General features: G+C 30.2%; 1 protein-coding gene across 4 annotated transcripts in view; it reads right to left on the bottom strand.

Annotated features, from left to right (window-relative positions):
* The window catches only part of pyd (polychaetoid), a 90992-nt gene that overhangs the window by 17641 nt on the left and 45730 nt on the right, over window positions 1–27621 (bottom strand). For 3 of the 4 annotated variants that reach the window (XM_064357259.1, XM_064357261.1, XM_015982391.2), the window contains exons 2-9: window positions 17563–17726; window positions 17274–17512; window positions 10252–10827; window positions 10141–10204; window positions 4549–5318; window positions 1876–2098; window positions 1618–1795; window positions 1335–1553 (exon numbers count right to left, since the gene is read on the bottom strand). In XM_064357259.1, coding sequence (XP_064213329.1) covers window positions 1335–1553; window positions 1618–1795; window positions 1876–2098; window positions 4549–5318; window positions 10141–10204; window positions 10252–10827; window positions 17274–17512; window positions 17563–17726 — 2433 coding nt within the window. The remainder of the gene's footprint in view (window positions 1–1334; window positions 1554–1617; window positions 1796–1875; window positions 2099–4548; window positions 5319–10140; window positions 10205–10251; window positions 10828–17273; window positions 17513–17562; window positions 17727–27621) is intronic. The other variant, XM_064357260.1, reaches the window with a different exon arrangement.

The following is a 27621-nucleotide window of genomic DNA, read 5'->3' as shown; positions in this document are numbered from 1 at the left end:
CTGATTAAAGTTTAACTAAATCAGCATCAGCTAAATCGATGGAAATTATGTAAAAAATCGAAATTTAGACACAAAACAGTAATATTTTGGCCAGTTTCAAAAAAATGTTTTGCGATTAATAAAACTCGACAATGAAAACTATTATCGCTCGACTTTTGCTAAAACACAAAACTCCAAAGATATAAATTAACATTTTTTTGCACCTTAGATGTTTTTTAGTAATTTATTTAACGAGTTTGAGTGTAAATTGGACGCTTTATTTTACGAGTGGAATATTAAACCATGAGTGAAAACGAGTGGTTTATAATCCATGAGGTGAAATAAATGAACCGATTTACGCAAAAACGAGTTGAATACAACATTTTATTCTTCGAATTACACTATACAAAACTTAAAATTGCTTTAAATCTGTTAAATATAATCTGACGTTTCGTAATCAGAAATCCCAAACAATTTCAAAACTTCCTTATACAGGAGAAAAACCTTAAGTTTTGACAGTGTCAAAGAAAAAAATATCACATTATAGTTGGAGTTTTATCCACGCTTATGAAGCATATAAAGTGATCTATTATCCACTAGTGACCTGACCTATTATCCACTAGTTGATAAAAGATCACTTTATTCACTTTTGCCATAGCAACTAGTAATTATGAATACCAGACAAAATCTGCAAATATTTGTAATTTAACTTATTTAGATTAATTCCATTTTGTTAATATGGATAAAACGTTGTATTGCATTTGTGATTTACTGGCATTTTATCCACTTAAAAATATTTCTTGCGTGGATAAATACTCTCTAAAACACATATACAATAAATAAGTAACTATTACATACTTAAATGGCATTGCGCAATGAACGTGCGTATTGGTAATAAAATAACCCAAAAATATAAATTTTGTTTCAGCTTAAAGAGACATAGAACACAACTTTAAGATCAAATATCGCATTTTCAATTTTGTGCACTTGTTAGCTATCCGGCTCGAAGGACTAAAATGTTACAACCGTAGATTTTAGATTAAGTTTAAGAAATAAAGTGATACAGAAGAATATTTAACTTTTTCTGTAATTATCATGATGTGCAAATACTTGTGAATGGCTTATTTTTGCATAAAAACCGAACTCTACACAAAACATGCATTCTGGTGTTAGATCTCGCCAAAAACCTCCTCCTTGATTGGAAGAAAAGTGCTGTTGTAAGTTCTACACCTTGGAAAAGTGTTACATTCGTAATAAAGAGGTTCTTCAAAACTGTTAACATTCTCTGTAAGTGCACCACGTGGCTTAGCGTTAAACCAATCAGCGGAAGCATCAAAGTAAGGAATAGTACTTGCATATGGCAGACCGGTACTCGAACTGTACAAACTACTCTGACTCGGAGAAAATTGGGAATGTACCACGGGATAAATAAATTGAGGACTACTGTACATAGAAAGCGGTACCCTTCTCGTACGACTTCGAGAAGGTCTATACCTGTTAGGCAAGGAATTGGATTTGTTATTAGGTCTACAGGTGTATTGGAAATAAATGTCAGAAAACATATCCGCCCCCAACTGAAAAATTGAAAGAACGAAGAAACCATCACCTTGGCACAGTTTTTAAATTTAAAACAATTACCTTGCTTTCGCTCATCCAGAGGGCGCCACTTTGTTGCTTATCAATAATATCACGAACTTTGCGATACCAGTTATCCGTATTGTCGTTCATTGTTATGGTAGCACTGAAAATGTGGCTCCACACTTTGTCCAGTTTTTGGCATTGTTCTAGCAATTTTTTCGAACTTTTGTGCGCAGACCTATTAACAAATTTAAGTTATTTTTTATAATCAATTATCAGTGTCAAAATATTTGATCTTTGGACAGCAAAAAAACTTACTTGGGCAAGCCCTGACGCAACTGCTTGATCACAATCTTGCTCTCAGCTTTGAAAAACACTACAATTGGGTAAATTTGGGCATAATTCAAGCGTTCAACCGCGTTGGGAGTTATGTCCAAAAGGGCGTGTTTCCCAGTTGAAATGACGTCACGAATCGCTGATAATCGTATGATGTTTGAAGTTTTCTGCGATTTTGTGTTTTCCTCATTTGTTGAATCGAGTTCTGCAATAAAGAATTGTGTCGAAAACTTTATGAGGACATTACCAGTATTTTATTATCAATTGTCAATCTATCGGAAACTTCATTATTATCGATAAAGTATAAATGAGTAAGTACACAGGTAAGTATAAAAAGTTTTAAATATCTTAAAAACATTAAAATTAAAACACATTTTAAAGGAAAAACTACAATTTGATGTGTGGGGTGTAAGGAACATGTTTTTGACAAACAAATGTCGTGTGTCGTGTTTGTCGAGTGTCGAGTTTTTAACGTTATAATTTCAATTAATTTGAATTAGAGTTGTTTGTTCAGTGATTTCAAATCTCAAAAATGAATACGTAAACCTGTGAAGACGGCTGGAAATTGACGTATTTTTCACATATGACAGAAAAACAGTAAAATTTGTTAGCAAGTTTTCGAATAGTTTATATTATAATTGTTTATAATTTAAATTGAAGTTGTTATAATTTAAGAAAATTGCACAAGAAACCTATACTTTCTAGAGGGAACTCCAATCCATCAATCGAAAAAAAGTATTTTATTTGCTTAAATATGAAACAAAAAAGTTATAAAAGAAATAGAGACAATGTAAAAACTCAAACGAAAAAATAAGTAGAGCTGGAAGGAATTATTGAAAAAGAAAAATTGGCCAAAAATTAAAGAAAACTGAAAAATAAGAAGTCGAACATTATTGTATGTATAGAAAATTTAAACAAGGGTCGCATTAGAAAAAAAAACAATAACAGTGTGCAACAAATAAATGAAAACAAACAAGTTGAAAAAAAGAGATGACAATTAAAAAAAATAATACAAAAAAATTAAAATAAATTCAAGAAGAGTGAGAAACAAAGAAGTGAGATAGAACAACTAAGGCAAGTGAAGAAATAATTAGAACAAGTAAAGATATTAGCAATAATAATAAGTTATTATTTAAGGATATAAGAATACAAGAAAAAATCACACAAAAAATAGAAAAATATGAAAATACTTACAAAAAAAGAAAACATGAGAAACTAAACAAACTAAACATTTAATAACCTAATCAAAAAGAAAAAGGTAAACGGAAACAAACTGTAGATGCACCAAAACGGAAAATTAAGAAGTACAGTACCAAAACAAAAAGGCAAACAAAAAATAATATTCTTTGAAACAAAAATTTCAATGAAATGTTTAATCCACAGGATGCTTTTAAAATTAAAGTGGCAACAATTCGCAAAACGGCAAACATAATTTTTTATAAATATCAGATTTTTTTTCTACATTTAACGTTGCCAACCTAATAGATCAATTATACAAATTTAAATGTTAAAACAAATCTGCAAATTACTAAATTATTGATATAACAAATCAATGTAAAATGAAGAAAAAAAAAAGATAAGCAATCAAGAATGAAAGAGTAATGAAAAGTAATGAAAAGGAAGCATAATAATGGGAGAAGAAACAAAACATCATATGGGTAGAAAAATCATAGATTTCTCTTTAATTTTTTAAATTTGAAAGAAAAAAATTATGAAAGGTGGAGTAAATAGAACAATGGAAGATAAAAGCAAAATTTTAATTAAAAAAATGGAATAAAGGAAAGATTCTAACAAATAAGTATATTACTTTGAACTGCTATTAAAGCAATGATAGGTAAGCATTTAATAAAATAAAGAAAACAATGGAAAAACTAACAAACTGAAAAGACAAAAATTTGGACGCGACAAGAACCGAAAATTAAGAGAAAAAGTTCCAGAAATAAAAAGAAAAAAATCGCAAAAAATACTATTATTCTTCGTAATAAAAATTTTAATTAATGGAAATCAATAGTGCGCTTTTAACATTAAGTCCAACACTGCAAAACGAAAGATATAAATTTTCATTTGTTTCTATATACCTTAATAAAAATAAACTTTAATAAATAAATTATACAAAAATAGTTTGAATGATAAAAAAGAATTATTACGGAAACCACTTCAAACAATAAAAGCATTAGGAAAGTAAATAAAATAATAAGATAAAAATTTAATAAATAAACTAAGAAACTGGAAATACAAAAAATGTACATTTTTTACATAAACAGATGTGAAGAACTTTTTCAGCTAAGTGAACAAGAAAATTAATGAAGAGCGAAAACATATTCAGAATCCTTCAATAGTTTTGCATATACTGAGTTACCAAACTTTCACTTTTAAAAACTTACATTTAAATAGGTTTGTTTCTCCACTTTACCAAAAAGGTTATATTTTTAGAATGTTTTGTTTTTGAACAAACTAATTTAAGCAGTTCGTTGAACATTGATTGATAGCTTAACAACTATCGCTCATAGACAAAAAAAATTAAAAGATATTCAGAATCCTTGAAAATTTTACACATAAAAGTTGGAGTATCAATTGTTCCAACGGTCTAATTTGAATAAATAAAAATAAAAAGTATTCATATCTTTTGTAACTACGAAAATGAGAATAACTTACGAGGTGATATGAATTTATCCGGAAAATCCTTGAGTAGTTTCTCCCTTGCGACGTCAGCAATCGGCCCAAAGAGAATAACAGGTCTTGTAAACCCAGGATGTTTGAGCAAAACGCGTTCATAAGCAGGAAATTTGGAAACAGTGTCGGAAAACAAAATATCATCCCAATGCTCTTTTCCCAGACTTTTCGACCGTCTGTTCGAACTCCTTCGTCTCCTGAAGAAGCTCCCTCTTGATTCATTAGCCGACATTTCTTTTTTCGTTGCGTTGAATTGAGCCGTTGCCAGTTCCTCGGCTCTAGCTTTATTCGGAATAATTCCCTTTTGCACTTCTTGATTGTTGCGTCCAATTCTGTACACTTGCCACGAGCCCACGACTCCGTTATACAGCGTATCGATGACGTGGAAAATGTCTCCGGAACGGAAAGACATTTCACCTTTTGCCGGATTGTCGTAATGAAAGTGGGTCTTGATGTAAAAACTGTCGCCTTTTTGGGACGCGACTATATTGTCGTATTCTTCTTTGCAGTATTGAACAATTAGTTCGATGCGATCTTGGAGACTTAAGAGGAAAAGAACGGCTTCTTCTCGCGTTACGCCAGTCATATCCATATCATTCACTTTGAGGATTTTATCACCAGGTTGCAAACCTTGAAGGGATGCTGGACTTCCTGGTTGCACGGCTGTTACGAAAATTCCGACAAAGTTGCCACCAGTTAGACGAATTCCCACAGAACCCTCTTTGTGGAATGTCACGAATCGAGCGTCGGGTCTACAAACATATTTGTCGATTGAAATCTCAAAACTTATTTATAGTGTGATTAAAAATAAAAAATATACAGCCCGTTCTGTAAGTATTGAAAGTTCTAGTAAATATATTTATTTGAAAGTTGGTTTCTAGCCATAGTACGTTGAGTTCTGCTCAATGAAAATATTTTCAAGATGGCGGCACATCCGGTTATACGGGAAGTCGATATCAACTTCCTTATTTTAAATGGAAAGCTATGTTTTTCACTGCGTTTTTGGATTATTAACTTATTTTAAGGCCGTATTTATCAGCTTTCCCTATACCTAAGTTTAACCGTTTTCAAGAAATTTAAGATTTTTTGAACATTTTTGGATGTGCATCTGCCACTTAAAAAATCGGTAACTCTTTTAGTTTTAGACATTTCGAAATCATGTTTAGAGAGTTAAACGTTCAGTACGTTCAAAATTGGAAAAAAAAATAACAAACCCAAAAATTTTAAGGTCGAGTTTGGACAACTTCAAGTACCTACAACTTAATTTTCTCAAATGAGATGTCCCAATTTTTATTTTACTAGATAGAAGAGATGTTTTTTCTGATAAATCTGTATAACATTTCCTATATCTATCTGTTATAAAATTCAAGTTGTGTTGGTTTTTTGACATTGTAGAAAATTTTTACTATCACAGCTATTTTTGCATAGTTTGCCATAAAAACATTTTTGATTAAACAAACGACAAACTCTATTCAAAATTGTGTTGTCCGTCCTGTAAAAACAAAATAAATTCATTGATTGTTAGTTTAAAAACCTTTAGTTTTTCACATTTTTTCTCTCCTTTCAATGACAACCTATGAGAAAAGGCTTATAGCTAATGAATTTCTCAATCCCAACAAAAAGTTATTGTAACTTGAAAACTATTAAACATAAGTATAGAGAATGCTAATACAGATCTATGCACAATTAAATTCTCTACGATTTAATGAAACAAAACTAGTGGCATTTCGTTTGGAAAAATTGAGTTATGGGTGCTTAAGTTCTGAAAACTTAACTTTAAACTTTTGGGGATTGTTACTTTTTTATAGAAATTTGAAAGCACCAAAAGAAAGATCAAGGTTTCTTCTTTCAAATGAGCTAAAAATATTTCCAATTTTTTTAAAATAGGAGAGATCGATTTTTGAACTGGAAGATACAAAAAAAAAAATTATAAACCCTAAATATTTCGTAAACGGATAAATTTAGGTATAGCGAGGGCTTATAAAAACTACCTTAAAATAACTGTAGTAATCCAAAAACGCATTAAAAAATATAGCTTTCCATTTAAAACATTTATAAAGTTGATAGTGACTTCCTATACAACCGGAACTGTCACCATCTTGAAAATTTTTTCATGAGCAGGGACTAAGAGATTATGGTTGTCTACTTTTCAGATGACAATCATTATTAGAACTTCCAATACTTCTAATGTGGGGTACAGACAGAACAGCCTGTATAATTTGTAAACTATTAATACAAACTGATACAAAATTAAATTATCATTAATTTAATAAAGAAAAAAATAAAGCATTCCATCTGGATTACGAGTTAAAAATAATGAAAAATGCTAAGGTTATCAATTAAAATTGTAAATATCTCAAAAACAGCTAAACGTAATAGTGAAAACTGATGAAATCTCTCTTAATACTAAATACTCAGAATAAAAAACACAGCTTTCTATGTAAAACAACAAAGTTGTTGTTTTAGCTGTCGACTTTTTGTGTGAAATTTTGCAACAAATTTTCAACATTTAAACCTTATTTCAGTGCGATTTTTTTAATTAAGTCTTGTGAGACAATGGACATTTATTTGTAAGTCAAAACGCCGCTCCCAGAAGAATGTGTAAATTTTCCAAATTATTATTTTTTTGACATTTACCAAATTGACTTTAAGAGGAATTATATTTGTATAAGGCCTTTTAACCATCGTTTTGATTTGGATTGTAACTATTGTAAAACTATTGTAAAAAAGATTAAATTATCCCAAAAAATGTCGGTACCTCAAACCAAACTTGATTTTTGCAAATACTTCAGTTTATTTTTATTTTTAACACTTTGAAGGTATTACCATCTGTATAAATTCCCCCAACACATAAAATTTCATTTTTTCTTCAACACTGTCAAAATTTTCGGTTTTTCTCCTGTGTAAGAAAGTTTTGACTGTTTGGCATTTTTCAAGACGAAACGGTAGATTATTTTAATCAGATTTAAAGCCTTGTTGAGTCTATTTCGAAGAATAAAATGTATTGACCTCGTTTTCGTGTAAATCGGTTCATTTATTTCACCTCATAGATGATAAACCTCTCGCTATCACTCGACGTTTAAAAATCCACTCGGTAATAAAGCGTCCGATTTACACTCAGACTCGGTAAATAAATAACTATTTTTCATTAAAAACTTATATTTCAAAAGTTTTTATGTACTCGTAGTTCCTAGTAAATTTTGTAGAGATCTTTTGTGAGATACTGAACATTTAATTTACATGGCTTACTATTAAACCAAAACACCACTCCCAAAATCTGCTAATTTTCCAAATTACAAATATTTCATTTTTAACTTTTTTAACACATTGTTAAAAATGAGCTGTAAAATGCTTGAATAAACTATTTTTAATAATTTTTTGGGGGGCTCGTGACAACTTTTTTGCGTAATTTTTGTACAAAACAACATACAAGCATCATTTATTTTTTCAGAATGTCATTAGCAACTTAATATTAATTAGAAGCAGTTGTAGAAAAAAATCTGAAAAAATTCATATACGTAAGAATACGTGTATGTAACTGCAAACTTAGAAAAGGGGAACTATGTTTAAAAAAGTGTACAAAACACCAAGATCTTCAAAACTGACTAGCTTATAATTAGTCTTAAATACATCCTATGTGATAGGTACTTAAATTGAGATCTAAATGGGAAGCCCCTTCAACCGTTAATTAATCTCTATTCTTATGAAATGTGCATTTAAAAATAGAAGAGCATTAATAGCATTATCTAATGATTGGTTTCTGATCTTAATTACAAAATTTCCAGATATCGAAATATTTCTTAATTTTTCATCAATTTAAACATTTAAATTTATTTTTATTTTCAAAAATTTTGTGAAACAAGCTGCTCTAAAAGTGTCAGACTTGGATGAAATGATAAAAGCCATCCAACTGAGTTAACAAATTCTAAGAAAAAAATTGTTTGAACTTTTTCTTCACAAGATATAGCTCTTCAAAGGTTATTTTTTCTTAAATTTAGCTAGCAGAAATGGCAAAATTCGCGCTTCGCAACATTAAACGAATATATGTTAGTAAAAAATATCACATTCAAATATCAATTCGACAAAAAAGCAACAATTAAGACATTTGTTAAAAAAATATCAAAAACTGGAAGCTGCTTGTAAAAAAAATCTAATTTATTTTTTATTTAGCAGAACGTCTTTTAACATTACTCGAGAATTAGTCTGACATTATTAGATCAGGATCACCCTCTTATACATCTGTATCAATAGGATGCATAGTTTAATTCCAAAACACTCGTTATTTCATATGTGGAAGTTACAATTTTTGCAAAAGTAGTGAATTTCCCGCAATGTCAAAAAATCAAAAACTAAAATTATTAAACATTAGGTATAGCGAACGTTTTTAACGTCGATGTATAATTAAACCCTTCTTCATTAATTAAGAAAAAAATTATTTATAGGTGTTTGAAGTTCTGTAAACGTAACCTTGAAAATTTTGGGTTTATTAACTTATTTTCAACATTTGAAAACACTAAAAGAAAGCTCTAGGCTTTCTCTTTCACATGCCCAAATATTAAAATTTATTAAAAATTATAACACTATCAACTTGAAAGAGAAAGTGCAAATCCAAAAAAAGTTAAAAAAAATAAATCCCTTGAAAACTGTTACAAACTTACAATTTTAAACTTGTTGACATTGTTCCAGTACATTTTTCAGCTCAATTGTTGTGGGATAATAAACATTTATCTATGGCCCAAAACACAATTCCCACGAATTATTGATTTTCCAAATTCCAATTTTTTTATTTTTTAGTTTCACTCAAACTTTAAGAATTGGTTTGGAGAAGTGTCATTAATTTAATCCGCAATTAAATACGTGATTAACTGATCATGTGACCAAATTGAAACGAATTGATTGGTCCATTCGCGTTGTTAACTTTTAACAACGAGTTAAAATTTAACGAACCTTTCTACCTTTAAACCGGCCCTAAAAGTTAATGAAACTGTTCAATATTATAAGACTAATAATGTATCAAAAGCATTATAACTGATAAAAATGTATGGTTTTGAAATAAAAACAAAATTGATTCGATTATACAAAAAAGTATCTCAGATAAAATTTTATTTTTTTTTAAATTTCCAAAATTTTGGGGTATACATTATATCGGTATCCATTATACCAATGCGCAAAATTTCATTCCAAACTATCCCACATTGTGGAAGATAAAAAAAATCAGTAAAAACTACTTATTTTCAAATCCCGCACTCTAAAAAAACAATATGGAGAATGTCAATATAGATCAATGCTGAATTCAATTCTCTTTCATCTAATAGAAAAAAAGAGGCACTACATTTACATAAAAATTGAATTATAATCACTTGAAGTTCCCCAAACGTAAGCTTCAAAATTTGGAGTTAGTAATTTTTTCTTAGTTTGAAAAGGCCAAAAGTTTTCCCATTCAGTCGCCCAAATACAATTTCAAAACATTTAAAAACGATAAAGTTGTTAATTTTTGAAAGAGAAGGTGCAAATCCAAAAAATAAAAATATAGAAGTGTAATTAAAAACATAGCTTTCAATTGTAGATACTTACATCGGTTGCTTCTTCTGGATAATTGGATCATCATCGTAGATTTGTCGGCGAGAACTGTAATAATCTAAAAAAAAAAATTTAATACCAAAAATTTGCACAAATATTCGTCACCTTCTGCTCGTGGGGGCGGAGGCCTAGGCGGCTCATCTCTCCCCTTGGACCTGCCATACCCCCCTAAACTATTCCTATTATCCAACTGGTTCAAATTAGCCTCTGATAAGGGCCCCCGTGTTCTTCCCCTCGGTGCCAAATTGCTCTTATCATCAACCAAAGAATTCGGTCCACTATTTGGGTCCAACTTATCCTCAAACCCCCCACTCGTATTGAGGTTGGGGTTTCTGGTCGGTGGTTGCACGTACAAATTCTGATTTGAATAACTCTGCGATGTTAAAAAGTCATCACCTTTGTAAAAATTGTTAACAGCGCCAGTGGTGCTTATTGAACTTTGTGTCTGATGAGAAATATTCGATGTAAAGTCACGTGCTATTGAGATTGTTAGTTTGTCTTTTGTACCGTCGATGATTTTTTTAGCCTCTTTGAGCGACATTAAGTCGTTACAGTTCGTGTTGTTGATTTTTGTGATAAAGTCGCCTTCGACAAGGACTTGGTTGGTGTTGAGGAGTTGGTCGCGGGCTTTTGACGAGATCTCTTTAACGAAGAGCTTGCAGCCCAGGACTATGCCGAAATCTAGAGAAAAATTATGGGCGAGATTAAAATCCAAATACAAGAAAAACGAATTATGGAAATGGTTTTTAACTTTTTTGAATCCATTATTTTACTGGAATTTATCAATAATATGATATTCGCGTGCTTATTATCTATAAATCTTGAGAAAAGCAAAAGATCGATGGTAAGCTCCTACTTTACCACATTTACACACATTTCAGAAACCTAACTTTGCTTAAAATTTGTGGAACAATTTATAACAGTACAATAATACATTATAGTTAAAATTAATTAGCGCGGGAGCGGTATACAACAATTTAACAAAATTATTAGTAATAAAACCGTAATTACGGTCGGCATCTAGTTTAATAAGTATTTTAGCAGCAAAGGTTGTAACCTCTGAGTCGGTTAATAACTTATTTTCTCTTCTCTTCTAATGCTATACTAGTTCATTCATTCTTAAATACACCCAAATGTAGGGAAACTTCACTAACAGTCAACAATTTTTGGAGAAAGCAATACAGTTTTAAAAACGCAAAAAATCCGTCGAAAATATTTAATTTAATATTTAAGTCAAAACTAAGTTCCTACAGACAAAAAACAAAAAATCGGTTTTACATCTTTAGTTTTAAAAATTACTGAAAAATAGAAACAGTACGTGTTGAACAGGTCTAACATACTTATTAATTAGGCATGATTGATTTAATTTCTACAGGGTGTTGTCAATTTATTTCCAAACTTTTAAAAGTTTAGAGCATTTATTTTGCTTATTTAAATGGAAACCCCTATTTATTTTTACATCGTTCGATGCAGAATTGCAAAACGAACAACTTTTTATATTACAACCCTAACATAAATGCTAAGATATTCAGAGTTATTTATAAAAACTCGTTTTGTCAAGTATTTTAATGACAATTTTAATGAATACGTATCGAAAGATTTTAACACCGTTCCTTTTTATGTGAATCGGTGCAGAATTAAAAAAACATTTTTTTCTGTTATCACATCCCTATTTCAAATTCTAACACATTAGGAGTTATTTGCTAGAAACTCATTCTGTCAATGACAAATGACTTTAATGATTAAAAGTCGAACATGGTTAATGTTTTTGACAAATAACTCAGAGTGCTGGAGTTTGCAATAAGATTGTGATAATAAAAAACGTTGCTTTTTTACTTTCGCATCGAATCATTTAAAAATAAACAGGGTTTATTCATTAAATTTGTCAATAAAACAGCAGACAAAACAAGATTTTGGTAAATAACTCCGAATGTACTAAAATTTACGTTAGCATTGCAATAAGAAAAAATGTTCATTTTTTAATTCTATATCGAATGATATTAAAATAAACAGGGGTTGCTATTTTTAAATAAGCAATAAAAGGCTCTAAAGTTTAAAAGTTTGGAAATAAATTGTAAACACCCTGTAGTAATTCAAATCAATCAAACTTACTTAATAAGTCGGTTAAACCTTGTTTAACACTTCGTAGTAATAATGTCGTCAAAAGCATTGTTTCTATTTTTTTTAATTTCTAAAAGTGAAGGTGAAAAACCATTTTTTATGGATTTTGTTTTTTTAAGAGTAATTCCTAAACCGATTTGAAAAACATGTAAGAAGCTGAAAAGGTATCATAATGAACACAAAAAATTATAACATGCCGTTCAAAAAAATATTATTATGACGTCACACCTTTTTTGAGACAAGCTGTATAATCAAAAATATTTTCCTGAAATATATCCTAGAATATAAATAACATCTACGAAATATCAAAACTCCAATTTTAATAATAACTGAGCTACAGAAGACGGAAGGAACTGGGCTGGCCATCCTGTATATTTTTTATATCTCAAAAATTAAGAATTACACAAAATTCAGCGTTTGCTATTAAATACACATTTTTTTCTCCAAGCATGTGATTTTTTTTAATATCTACACTGAATTAAATTAAAATTAATTAATTTATACTGAGTTGCTATTTTCTTATTTATTTCTAATGATCTCTTAATCAAACAATGCCTGAAAGTTGTCTTGTTCACGAATTTTCGAAAATTTTCGCTAACCGCAAAAGAAAGCACTCCCAAAAAAGTTATTTACTCACATTTAATTGTAGTCAAATTTGTTATTTAATTTGAGATTAACCAAATCTTTTCCATGTAAGTGAAAACTTAATTCAAATTATTTTAATTATAGTAATTAAGTAATTTTTGTGTTAAATTTAGTTGGTATATTTACCTTGAAAACTCAAATTAACTGAGAATTTAAAGTTTTATTAGGATTAAAAGTAGGCTATACACATTGAAAAAACTTAATTTTCTGGGAGCTAGCGACAAATTTTTTACGTAATGATGACACCAAACGAAGCTTAACGCCATTTGTTTAAAAATGTTCACTAGAAATAACAAAAAATGAAGTAGAGCGATTTAGCATTAATTAATTTTCTTATTAATTTTTTATTAAGTTATTTTTTTAATTAAATATTTATTAATTAAATCATAATTAATTAATTAATTAATTAATTTTTTAATATAATTAATTATTAATTTTTTATTAAAATTTTTAATAATAAAATACTTGACAATTTTTTAATTAAAAATTAAAATTTATACAGGGTGTCCGTTTTTCGATCTAGACCATAATTTTCAGTTTATTCTAACTGTTGCGCCTTATGTAATTATGATATTTCTTTTGATAATATTAAACGAGTTGTTCCAACTACGTTGGTGACAATGAATGAAAAGAATAAAAAATATATCGTAATAAGATTCTGACACAATCTTTTTGGTGATAAATCTACCTAGGAAAACTTTTTTAAATAATTTTGATAATATGAGAATTTTATCAGATATAGAAAATTGTAAATTGTTTAATATTCTGGTACCGAAAAATTTTAATAATTCTTACACATGAGACCACCTAAAAAAGAACTCAAATATTAAAAAAAACATAAAGGTAATCATTTGCAAATGCGGAAAGTAAGGCAAAGAAATTCATTTAGCTTTGTATTCATTAGGTTTACTTAAGCACACCTTGTGTCTCCTTGTTGGGCATTTCTCCGAGACTTGAAACACTAGATCTGTTTAGCAAAAACAAATTATTCAGTTTGTCTAACAGTTTATCTCCATTGAAGATTGGTAATTGCTGTTCATGTATTTACATACAACCAGTTTTCACTTAAAAGACACCAATATCAAATCAATTAATATTAAATTATTCACTAGTAAAGGCTTAAGGAAGATTTGAATGACGTTTATGATCTAATTATATGCAGCTACTTGTTACCGCTATTATAATAAATGTAACCAACCACATGTGTATGTAAAAAAGAACTCTTGAATAATAAGCTCAAGCATTTATAATGAAGTGGCGAAAGTGAAATTAAATTGATAAAATTGAAATAATTAAACACATACGTGATAATTTTATAATCTATGGTCGTTACGAGTATATCACACCCTAGATGAATAACTGCTAATTCAGTGTTGTCACACATTTTTTTTTATCTCATCAATATTCATGGTGCCAACTTAATTCCAAAATCGCAGCTCATCTTAGGCAGAAATTTAACTAAGCGTTTGGTATTTAATCTAGACATTTTCATCCCAAAAATTAAAACAAATTTGGTAATATAATAACATCTAAAAATGCCACTTAATTTTTTCATTTGTAAAATAATTGTGTTTCTGACAAAATGTCTTTAAAAAAAGCAAAAATTGTCTTATTTTCGAACTAGTTTACTAAGTTTCTGGAACGGCTTTGAGATTTAATCGTTTGGTTTTAGCGAAATGTCGAAAAAATGAATTTTTGAGTGAAAATATGAAAGATTTTTAAGAAATCCAAAAAAAATGTTATTTTTGACGCAACTTAGTAATTTTTTCCAACGAAAATACTAAATTTGCAGCTCAGGAATATACTCTTATATGCACAAAAACGCAAAAACTATGCCATTCAGTGTTTGGCTTATACAAGTATCAAAAAAACAATTCACAATATAATTGCGTTCCTAGCAATAAGGTTGGAATAACTTTGTTTTGGTGGTCACTTTCACCAATTTATTATCGTTTTCCACCATTCATATATCACATGAAAATATTCTTTAAAAATAAAACTGCAATTTTTTGTATCTACAAAATTTTTGGTAAAATTAAAAAAAAATCGAATAGCCAATTATAGGTGTAACGTGTTCCATTCTTTCATACTTTTTAGAATATCAAAACAAACGCGACATCGCAACATCCAATTGTAAAACTCAACTACTACTCAATTATGTATTACATAATATCGCTAAGCTATTACTTGAAGGTATTTACTATTGTTTTTTCGTGTCAAAGTTTAAAAAAAGGCTTAATTTTTCTTTTTTTTTTATGTTTGTAAGTAAAAAACCCTATTATTTTGCGTAATTTCCTGAAACAAAATTATCAAAACGCGTGTTACATCTAATTTTTTGGTGTACTTTAGAAGGATCTTTTGGCTAAGAATACAGATTTTTTCCAAAAAAATTAGCTAAGTCTAAAATTATAACCCAAATTAAATTTCTTTTGCTGTTTGTGGACGTTTTCGTACGTTTTATTTTAGAACACAAATATTTTGCAAAATTTCGACAAAAATAAACCAAAAAAATAATAAGTGAGTAATAATAATAAATAACTTTTATGAGCTAAAATCAGAACAAAATCTTACCACATAAATCCCAGAAACACAAAATTTTGCGATACTTGTCAGTAACAATCGCAAAAATTATAAAATTAATTAGTGAAATTATTAGTAAAATTAATTAGTAAAATAGTGTTATTTTTGCTCTTTTGAGCATTTTATAACATTCTTGAATTCAGCAATTTTTGCAAAATTTTGCACAAGCAAAAAAATACAGATTGAACTTTAGGTACGAGTATATTTGTTTTATTAAGGCATTTTGTAATAATAAATAAATTCAGACTCTATCCGTTTTCGTATTCAGCTTTTTCGCAAAATTTTGCTCAACAGACAATCCATGGATAATACAACCTGACACCGAAATTTTCAAATCAATTTTAGTATGTAAAATGTAAAAATAAAACTGTTATATTTAATTAATTTTGAACAAAAGACAAAGAGGTTTTTTTAATGTTTCTAAACATTAAATGTGAATTCTAAAATTCACATACATTGCCTCGTAGGCGATAACACAATACTGCTGACAGCTAACGTACTACAACTGTTGAATAATTTTTGAAGAATGTTTTTCTAGTTTCTGGTATTTAGTTTAAAAAATAGAAAGCGGTAAGTAAATCATTTATAGTATTACTTTCTTCGTAAATTTTGCTGCCCCGGCCGTTATTGCAAACATACAGGGTGTGTAATTGGTCTATAACTTTTTTGCTATTTGAAATGCTAATGCTAAAGCTACAATGTATTTTGAGTTCTTCTGTTGCAAATTTATCGAAAAATATTCATAGGCGACTTCGCAGTGATTTTTCAAAAATTGGTCTTTTTTATAACGAAAAGTTGAATAATTCCGAAACCAAAATAGATAGACCCATAATAGTTTATATAAAGGTACATTATTTCATTTTCTAGAATCTAATTATGTAAAAATATATAGAGTGTTCCGTTTATAAAAATAAAACTTTGGTTCACCACCCTGTATACATAACCCTGTGTATAATAAAATATTTTTAGTTTGTGGACTTTAAGTCGATCTATCGGATAATAAAAACGGCATGCCAATATTTCAAATAATAAAAAAGTTATAGACCGATTATGCACCCCTGAGTCACCCTATATAAATGATGCTCTTATTTCTTGCGTCATTAAACAACACCAATTTCCATTGTCTAATTTTAATATTGTTAAAATCTTTATTATTTAAAACCTGTCTTAATTAATATTTGAGTTACTTTCATTCACAATTTATTTTGTCCCGTCCACCATGTGTAACCAAAAAGTAAATTAATCAGAAGTCGTCACACATTGCCTTGTTTTTCGGTTTCATGGTTTTAAAGGTTTCAACAAAATCTACCTTTTACTTCAAAATTAATTGTTGGAATTAGTGCCTTTTAAATTAGCAGAATTTTATAACGATTGTTCAACGATAAAAATGTGAGGTCTTTTTGTGTCCCGTCCGTCATCAATTTCGTATTTTGAGTTTTACAAATGTGGCTCCAATTGTAGGTTGTAATAAGTGGTATTACGTTCCTATAAAGAAAAATTCACTTTTACATATCCTGTTCAGAAAAGTTGAAAATAAAATAAAAAAAATTGTGTAAAGTGTCCCGTCCATTAAAGCTGTCAAGCGGGTCCAAAAAATCTTCACTTAGAAAGGGATCAGTTACCAAATATCCTCAAAAATATACTCATAGGTCTGTTTCGCGTGTATTAGAATATTTTCTCAAAACAAAAAAAGAAGTTTTTTCGTAAGTGGCCAACGAATTTTTTTCGAAAAAACGACTCATTTTATAAACTAGTCAAAAAAAATATGAACGCCTATTCACCTTCTTTCTTGGAATTTTTGGTAAGGGTGACCTTTGTCGCCGCAGGATTAACTCCCAAGGCAGCAAGTGGTGCTCCAGTGTAGGACGCACTGAGACTATGACTATGCTGATGCTGAGTCGTCCTCCTCTTAATCACTAAGGTCACTGTATCTCCGGAATCCCTCAGCACTTGAACCGCCGTGGCGTAATCAACATTCTGAAGGGAGATTCCATTCACGGAAATAATCCTGTCGTTGACCCTAACACAACGACAATCAAACCACAAACCCAACACCAACCACAAACTTACTGCAAAATTCTTTCGGCCGGACCAGAAGCTAGAACATCACTGACAGCGATGCTGGGGTCACCGGAGGCGAAATGCGGATTGTCTCTGCCTCCGGAGACGGCAATTCCGAACCCATAGCCCGGAACTCGGGTTACGCATATTTGTTTGTACTCCCAGCCGCGTTCCTGCAACAAATTTCAGAGATAAAAGACGAAAGCTCTTAGATATGCTCGAGGAATTTCTAGTTACGCTTGAATTAATGCATAAAATTGCAATTTATGATTCTTTCGAATTGCTTTGAACTACCGGCGGCTCTTGTTCAACTTATTGTTTACAGAAGATGACATTCGACAAGATTGGAGGTGATGAATAAATGAATAAAGAATTTCAATGTCACTGCAGTGTGGTTTAGATTGGACGAGGAAAGAGCAGCGCAGTTAATTATAATTTATTACAAATTTTAACATTTAAATGCACCATTAAAATTTCTGATATTAACCAAACAATCTTATAATGAACCTAGAAAATAATTGCTAAATGCCGATAACCGATAACACGTTATTAAAATGAACAAAAAATTAGTCTTCTATCTGAAACATTTAATTTAAATATAATTTTAATTAAGATAAGAAGCTGGACCATTACCTAACCAACTAGAAGCTGAATAGTGCAGCTGATTACCACTCTGAACTTTAGAAAATACAAAATTAAACACAATAAATGAGATTTACATTTTTTTTAATAAAACTTGGATAGTTTTAGAAAATAGCGATTTTTTAATAAGATTTGACGGATGAGTTATTAGTAGTAAGAACTTTCGACCTTTATTAACATAACAATTAGGCAAGTGTTATAAGAAAACCAAGAATGTCACCAAAGCTAGAAGAAGGTCAAAAAACGAAAGAAGCAGCGAAGCGCAAATTAGCTCAAAAAAATACAAGAAGAACGTAATAGAAAGCAAAGCGCAAAGCAGCTGAAGAAGCTATAAATAGAAAAGGAGTGGAAGAAAAAGAAAGACGCAAAGCTGGTGAAAAAGAAGATATAAAAAGAGCGGAATAAAAAGCCAGGTCCAAAGCAGCGGACGAAGAAGCTAGAAGGAAAGCGTACAAATAATCCAGCTTGGGCAAATCAAATAAAGTTGGAAGACTAAGAGCTGACAAAAAAGACATTGCATTACAAAGCAGTTTAAAAAGATGTTAGAAAAAGACTACAAGAAGACACAACATGCAAAGAAGGTAAAACAAAATTTTATGTTTCTTTTAGTAAATCCTTAAATTGTTTATTATACAGAACTATAATAAATATTCTCTAAAATTTCTCACTTACATTTTTTCTCTCCCTGTACTCTATGAAACTCCTTTAGTTCCATACAACAAAGTAACTATAAGAAAAGTTGAAGGAGAAAGAAAAACAGAAGAAAAAGCTAGATGCAAAACAGATGAAGAAAAAACAACTCGTGTCAGAACAGCGGAAGAAGATGAAGCTTGAAGAAGAGTGGAGAAAAAGCCAATCTGGACGTAAAACAGCTGAAGAAAGAGCTAGAGAAAAAAAGAAAGAAAAAGCCAAGACAGGGGCGAGGCAGCTTCATAAGAAGCTAGGAGAAAAGAGAAAACCAAGTTAGAAGAAAAAACCTAGACGCAAAGTAGTTGAAGAAGCAGGTATAGGAGGAATAAAAGAAGAAAGAACATAAAAACCAACCAAAAAAAAAACTGAAAGAAAAGGAAGCATAGTTTTTCTAAAAATTTGTAAAGAATTCCATCCGTTTCGTCTAGATTAATCACGGGATCCAAACAAATAGCTTAAACTTTATGACTGTGATTTTTAAGCGTTTCAATTAACACTATTTTATAGAAACAGTTTTATAAAAATTTTCTTAAAGGAAACACCCTATTTCATGGTTTATTAAGTTTTTGATATAATAAATAATACATGTATTGTGGGTAGAAATTTACCTTTAAGATAGAAATATCTATAAAGTCAAGTAAACAATGAAACGTTATGTGAAGGATTAAGGAAAAAACTTGAGACAGAGTCCCATATCATAAAATTATAAATAATTAATTAATTACAAATAATTATTTGTAATTAATAGAATAATTATTTGTAATCGTCTAATCAAGGCAAAGTAAAAAAAAATCTCGTATGAAGCCTTAAATGTCAGAATCTTTAAAGAATCGCGTATCTATCGTAGAATTAAATATAAATGCCCACTTGCGACAAAAATCTTAGAAATTCTTCATCCCCTTCAAATTTCAAACTATGAACTTTAGGAATTTAAATTTTAAAGCGAAAATATATGTAAAGTTTTATGTATGCCTCCATACAAACCTCCATCTAAGCAAGCATAAACTTGCTATTTAGGAAACAAGAATTTTTCAGATAATCATTAAATAAGAAAAATTATTGACGAGTAAATTTAGAATTCTAAAGATCAAAATAGAGGAACATTAAAAATAAAACACGAATTACTGAGATCTTAAAATTAGAGCTTTTAGAAATAAGAAATTTGAACTTTTTAAACTTAATGTTGAAGCCATACATAACATAAAACATTTCCGAGAATTTACGAAAATGTAGAATTCTAAAAACCCAATCACTGAGTATGGAATATTGGAAATAATACGAGGATAGTCTGAGATTAGGATTGTAAAAATATAAAAGTACAATAAATTTGAAATTATGTATTCCAATGTATACTACGAGTATATGATACTATTTATATTAATATTAATTTATTTATATTAAATATTTATATTTATAGTAAATAAATATACAATTTATATTAAAACTAATAAAAAGCTGAGACGGGCGGTTTTTCGGTAAAGGATTTAACTTGACCGAAGATTTGTAACGACTTACCCTGCTTTTTTTGGTTAACTTATGCAGTGTCCATATTTTTAAACCTTAATTTTTTCTGCGATAACGACACCATGTGTAATTTCCCACTTCCTGCGACTTTTTTGTACTTTGGTGGATTTATAATTATTTTGTATGAAACATTAGCATTGTAGGTGTCTTATTTTATTTTTACAAACAATGCAAACTGCATTAAGAAACCAGAGAAGTCGAAAACTCAGTCCAATTTCCGGGTTAAGGATTTAACCGTTTCTCAGAAACATATTGGAATACCTGAAGATTCTCCAAATTAAAATTTTTAATGATGATTTCACTCAATATTAAAAATTGTTAAAATAATAAATAGAAATGTTAGTAATTAGGTACTAAATGGAGAATGAATTGCTGCGACAGTCATTAGAATTAACACAATAATTACAGTCATTTCAAATGACCCAATAAACAAATCGAGTTCATAGGTGTAATAAACGTATTTCCGCTCTTTATAAAAGAATATCACAATTAATAACAATCATTACATGCAACTTATCGCACGGTAGTTAATGTTATTCTTTAGCTAATTTAGAACTAGCGAAGTAGAAATATTAACAGTTGTTTTTAATCCCAACTAGAATTTTATTTACTGGTTCTCTAATAACCAATTTCCTCTTAGTTAGCTGTGATGTACGTGACGTATTATTCCTATCACGCCATAAGATGAAACTATTGGTATTTGAGATATAGTTGAATACTTGATGTATTAGTGTTCCTTCAATACCGTTAAAAATGAAGGAAGGAATTTCAAAATGCACACTCCATTTCTGTCCGTTGCTTTCGCTGTGTAACATACAATTTTAGCGATTTTTGCAGATTATTATCCGCCTTTCATTTGTCAGTACGGAGTTATTAACTGCTTTTGGTTTTTATTTTACTTTTTTATTTGTGACTTGTTTTGCAGCTCTTGTTTCATTTAAAGATTAAGAGTTACAATGCGTCGTACTATTGACATAAACCGTATCCACACCCACACAAATGCATATTTATTGGTCGTTAAGACACTTAGTTACTAAAACAAATTGAATGAAATAGTTCACACCAGTTTAGCAAAACCGAGATTGAAACCTTACGCAAAATTTATTTCTTTTACTTTGTAATGATGACATAATGAGAACATTTTTTTGATTGAATGATTGACTGATATAAACTAGAAACTATCAAAGAATGTTGAAAGTACATAACTCGTTCTTCAGACATACTAAATATTTTCACGACTGTGAAAGCAATTATAGCAGGCATTTCCTTATTCTGGTAAAGAATTTATCAATATGTTGAAACATAACTCACAGCAACAATTTCATATTGCCTTAGAGTCAGGCCTAATTATGTTCATTTAGTTCCTTCAACTGGGAGTTATTCCAATTATGTGTTTGTATTCCCAACTCCTCACGATAAAAAACCTCCTCTTACTCATACAAGAACAATGCAACATTGCGTAAATTGGCTTTGTTAATAAATTGTTTTGTGTGAGCAACCGTTCAATTGGTGGTAATTCTGTAAGTGTTTTATTTACGGCCGCTTCCCACTTTTAAATGTGTTAAAAATAGGATGCCACATCTACAAGAAACAGGTAAAAATCCAAATTAGAAACACGGTTTCGGGAATGTTTAGCTGAATTTTGGTTGAATAAATTTAGAGATGGAACAGAAGCGTGGCGAGTCTAAATGAGACATAAGAGTTTTGATGAGATTTCGGATTTTTTTCCAGGAAGAAGCGACTATTATAGTTCTTGGCACTTTCTAGCTTATCTTTATGTGAAAGTAGCAGCTGCCAATTGGGTTTTATTATAATTTAGAGTTATTGTTTACGAATGGTGACGATTATACAGCTGTTGCGAGATAATCTCAATCATTATCTTCTCGAGTTGTGCAATGTCATTGGAAATTGAGCAACAATAGTGCAACAAGAATGATTTAATTACTGCTTCCATTCCATTTCATAACTCGATGATGTGAGTAAGTATGTTTCAAAAATTGGATGGTTCAGATTTATTAACTTCAAGTACCGGATGTTCCAAATTTAACTGATGTCACCCTTAAAACAAGTTAGAATGAAACTGAAACAAGTTTACTTGGTTTTCAAACTGGATCGCAGTATCTAAAAGTAACCGTTCTAAATAATTGTAGCACACTCACCGTTATTTCCCAATTATTATCTGCTACATCAGCTACCTCAAAGCTGTCCATAATGACAGAAAAGCGTTAGTGTTGTGTTACTTATGTTTGCCATGAAAAAATTAAATTTATAACTGTTATAAACACATCAGTGGATGAAACACTAATAGCTGGAAGATGTTTAGTTTTATTTTAAGCAATTAGTATTAAGAGTAAAAAGAATATCATTTATTATTTACTTATATTTCTTAAAAAAAAGATTAAAGATGCTTGCGTTAGACGTAACCATTAGCACAATTTAAGTTTCACAACGACTTTAGCCTACAATTATTTTATTACTGTCGTAAATTAGCGCATATAAACGTTACCAACTGATCTTATATTTCTCTGATGACCAGATTACTGCACACCCAGCATGGATTTTGCTAAGTATGTCTTAACTAATGTGTGGTCCAGAAATAAGTGTGAAAGCATTTTTTGGCAAAACCATACTTGATCCAATTTTTATTTGAGCTGTCTCTACTTAAAGAAAAGAATTTCTTTTTCAAAAAATAATATTACAGCCACAAGACGAATAACAAAAGCAGAGTGAAAATTATTTGAGTGTAAAATCAAATACTGTTACTTAGTGATTTAGACTATTTTTGCATACAGGGTGTTAGGGAATGGCTTGGCAATCTTGTATGTGAATTTGATATCATGCTCAGACGAGTTAAAAACCCTTACATCATTTTTCAAAAAAATCATACTTTCTTCAAAAAAAATTATTAACCCACCTGTTGAAAGCCACTGTGTGGTAGTTTATCAACAGTTAATTTCGTTTATTTGGTAGGGTGTGGAAGGTTCGAATCTCGGTTCTGACATATTTTTTTTGTTTTCTTTTGTAAAATTTAATAACAAAACACAAATTGAAATAGAAGAATTGCGAGTGGACCAAGAAGTAATTTTACCACTGCTGATCTGTCAATAGTATAAAATTTACGCTATTTTTTTTTATTCTAATTCACTAGTTCTCAAAATTTCGGACTTTAGTTTCAGATCGATTTTTTGGAAAACAAGAATACAAAATTATGAATTAGTAGTGTATTAATTTAGTGACTGAACATTTTCAGTCTGTTTTAGCAAAATCTCACAAAACTGAGAATTTCGCTGAAATCAACTCTTTCGTCGAAGTTTATTAGATTTGTTTGTCTTTTTTGACGATTTTTTAAGTTATTTTTATCTAGTGTAAATGGTTCTCCAATCCTAAACTAAACTAGTCGAATGAATTATTGGCGACATTGTTTGAAAAAAAAATTATGATTTTATAAGAAAATCTACTTTTTATAGGAAATTTGTTATAACTGGAAAAAGAGGCATATCTAAGTGCAAACTTTCAAGTCAGTTCATCAATCAAAGAAATCTTAAAAAGCACTGAACAAAATTGTTACAAAAATCTGTAATTATTATTGAAAATAAAAATTTCGAGCTTCTTTCATTCTTTTGCTTTAAATATAACGAGCGTTTGGCTATCGTCCACCTGACATTCTATAAATACTACATGATTTGAGAAGATGGCGACCTGTCCTCATCACAATCTAGCAATTTCCGGTCCTCCTATCCAAAAACCAAGGATGAAGGGAATGCGGAGAGGGCGATGTGACCAGTGGCAAAGGAGCAACTTGACTTTAACATTCAAGTGGCGTCGAAGGACGCGATTTGTGCAGAAATAAAACAAGCAGTCGGAGAACCAAGGTCAGTGATGACCCGACAACCAGATCGAAAAACTTGAGGTGATGACGGCTTTTTCGTGGATGGAGTGAAAGTGGTCCAACGATTTTCAGACCAGTTTACCGTTTCAGGATGAACTGGACCAAAATGCAATTAGCTTTTAATGACGATTTCTAAAGTTAACTTTGACAAATTGGACCAATTTGCACTCGTTGACAGACGATGTACAAAATTAAAACCTCCAGAAGTTTAATAAAAACGAAGCTCTGGATGCTAGCGTGTCATAAACACCATAATAACATGTGTCTGGTCTGACAGTCATTGAATGAGTCAAGTGTAACCGGAAGTATGTAGAAACACTTCCCAAAAGCGCTTCAACAAGCTCATGTGATGTTTATTTTCACGTTCCAGTGAGATAACCGAGAAAAATAGTATGATACATTTACCCGTACTGATAAAAATGAACTTTGCAGTTTAGAAATTATAATACAAAAATTGTATCTACAGGTGTTTCAAAATTAGCGAGTTCAGAGCGTTGTAGAGAATCACTTCAGTTCAGTAGTCTAAATATACAGGGTGATTCTTTTAAGGCCTACATTAGAAACTTTTCAACTTCTAATAAATCTAGAGCTTTAAAATTTTCAACAAAATTATTTTTAAAATTAGAAATTTTAAATAATAACCAAGCATTCTTATTGCATTTTTGAATTCACCTTCTCACACTGAGTAAGATTTACTTAAGTTGTTAGTACTTATATGTCATAGTTTTTGATATACAATGTCAATGTTTTTGTTAAAATTTTCATTTCCAAAAGTTTATTTAAAATATCACAGTTCTTGAACCATTTGCGATAAGTAAATATATTTTTTTGCATTCGATAACCGAAGTTTCGTAGAGCCTTCTAGAATTTTCAAAATTGTCAACTGTCAAAATTCAAGACTAGTATGATTTTTTCAAAATGGTTATCAAAAATCGGCTATAAGTCAGTTTTTTAAAATGGATCGACCCTATTTTCTTAACGGCAATCAAAAGAACAATAATATTTGTGGTGATTTTTATCAACATGTCCTATACCTATCGCTTACAGTTTTTGAAAAAAACATAAAAAACAGATTCTACTTCGTAATTTTTATAGTTAACCCGGTAGACGTTGCAAAATGGTCAACAATTGTCAACTTTAACATATTATTTAATTTTTAGCTGGTTAATTATCGAATAAGCAGCAAAACAATAATATTTAACTATGGTTTATGCTAACTTACTGAATTATGTAAAGTAACTCAGTCAGTCTGCCATCGAATTTTGAACTTCTTGAGTGAAAATAGTGGACAAAACTAACATTTCTTTAAATCAATGGCACAATTTTATCATATTTTGTGATTAAAAATAAAATTAATGAGCTAGAATTCGGTTTTTTGAGATTATTTCAAAAACTGTAAGAGATAGATATAGAAGATGCTAATATCATAGTAGCTTTGCAATTTGACAGTTGACAATAGTAAAGATTTTAGAAACCCTTAGAGCCTATGGTTATTAAATGCAACAAAATAGATTCACTTTTTGTAAAAAGTTCAAGGACTGTGATATTTTCAATGAACCACTGCAAACGAAAATTTTAAGAAAAAAACATACTTAAAACTATGGCAAATAAGTACTAATAATTACGATACATTTTACTCAGTTCTAAAGGGCGAATTCAAGAATGCAATAAAAATAGGTGATTACCCTTACAAATTTCAAAGTTGGCGCCAATTACTCGTAGTTCAGCCATCTTGAAAATAATTTTTTGTACTCATAGCTTTTAGACTTTCCCACACTGCGGTGTTTTTTACTTTGCAATAATGGCTAGGGACATTTAATAGGTTGAAATGGAAACGATAGTTTTTTATGATAAGTGGCACTTCATGTCAATTTGATGATTGTGTGACCTGTTACCATACCCATCAACAAAAAGAACAAAATTATCAAAAAAAATATTTATTCATTACAGAAAATATTGTACGTAACTTGTTTGTAAAGCAATTTCCCACATTCGCACTTCATGCAGCACTCGCTGCGCTCGTGTCGCAAACAAAGTGCTCATGTGGAAAATTGCACTTTCCAAACTCGTTAGTTAAATAACTATACTTAAACTCAGAATGGTCGATTTGGATCGTATACAAAATTTTAAAGCTCTACCCATATTAGAAGTTAAAAAATTTGTAATGTAGGCCCTAAAAGAATCAGCCTGTATATCCCATTTGAGTTCATGGTAGAATTGCAACAGCGCATTTGAATTTTTCGAAGCAAAAATAAAGCACAAATTGGGAGTTTCTGGAAAAGAAAAGATTTCTGTGTTAAACTAAATCCCAGCGACACGTTTTGAGCAAAGAAAACCCTCCAGAAACTCTCAATTTGTGTTCCATTTCACTCCAAAAAATTCAAATGCGCTGTTGCAAAATTCTACTATGAACTGAAATGGGGTATAAATACTGTTAAGATTCGGAGATTGGTTTGAAGTTGTACCTCAGGTCAGGTCAGGTCACATCAGGTGCATTTTGAACAGTAAACGACCAACCCGTCCATTTACTTTTGTCCAATATAGACCAAAAAGTATATTGGAAACAATATTTTCTTATTTTCATCTGAAAAAAGTACATACCTTCATTCTTGCTTCGACCATAATGTGTATAAAACAGGATACATCGACAACACTTTCAGAAGAATAAGAAAACGATCTCCACTAGCAAACTAGTAATTACTCGTAATGAGTAGCAACTGCAAAAAATTACCCAGTGCTACCAGTTTTACTTAATAATTGAATGTTGGAAGTATGTCTTCAGATTGTGATACAATAAGGTGTTTCATGACAATCACCTCACCACTGGTTAAAAAAAGAAATAGTCAAGTCCTGTATTTTTTTACCCACTAACCGATTTTCTTGACCATTCAACGATTAGTTCAGCACAGTTAACTTTTAGTGTTTTTAATTAATATTAGACGCAACTTGCGTTTTTCTGACTCACTGGTCTGTGAAATCTACAAGTTTTATTAAAAACTTTGTTTTGAATTACTCTTCAATCGTTGATAGTGGTGTAAATTTGAACACAATAAGTTGAAACTCAAATAATTATGAGCTTCCAGACTAGAAGAAGAAAATTATCATCCGTCTGTTGTATTATTTTGAATGAAAATCATGAGAACTCGAAGGAACTGAACCTTATCGTCCTTTGTGTCTGGTTGGTTTTCTTCTACGACCTTGGCAGTGAACGTCTCACCATATTTGTCACTTGATCAGACGTGACTGAAGACGACTTTACACCACCAAAGATAATTGAAATTCAACCCGTGGCAAACTTAACGGCATTAAAATATCAACAGCTG

This window comes from Tribolium castaneum, chromosome 6 (assembly GCF_031307605.1).
Source record: "Tribolium castaneum strain GA2 chromosome 6, icTriCast1.1, whole genome shotgun sequence".
Classification (NCBI taxonomy): Eukaryota; Metazoa; Arthropoda; class Insecta; order Coleoptera; family Tenebrionidae; genus Tribolium; species Tribolium castaneum.
The sequence above is the reverse complement of the archived record's forward strand: the minus strand, read 5'-3'. Positions and strand labels throughout refer to the sequence as shown.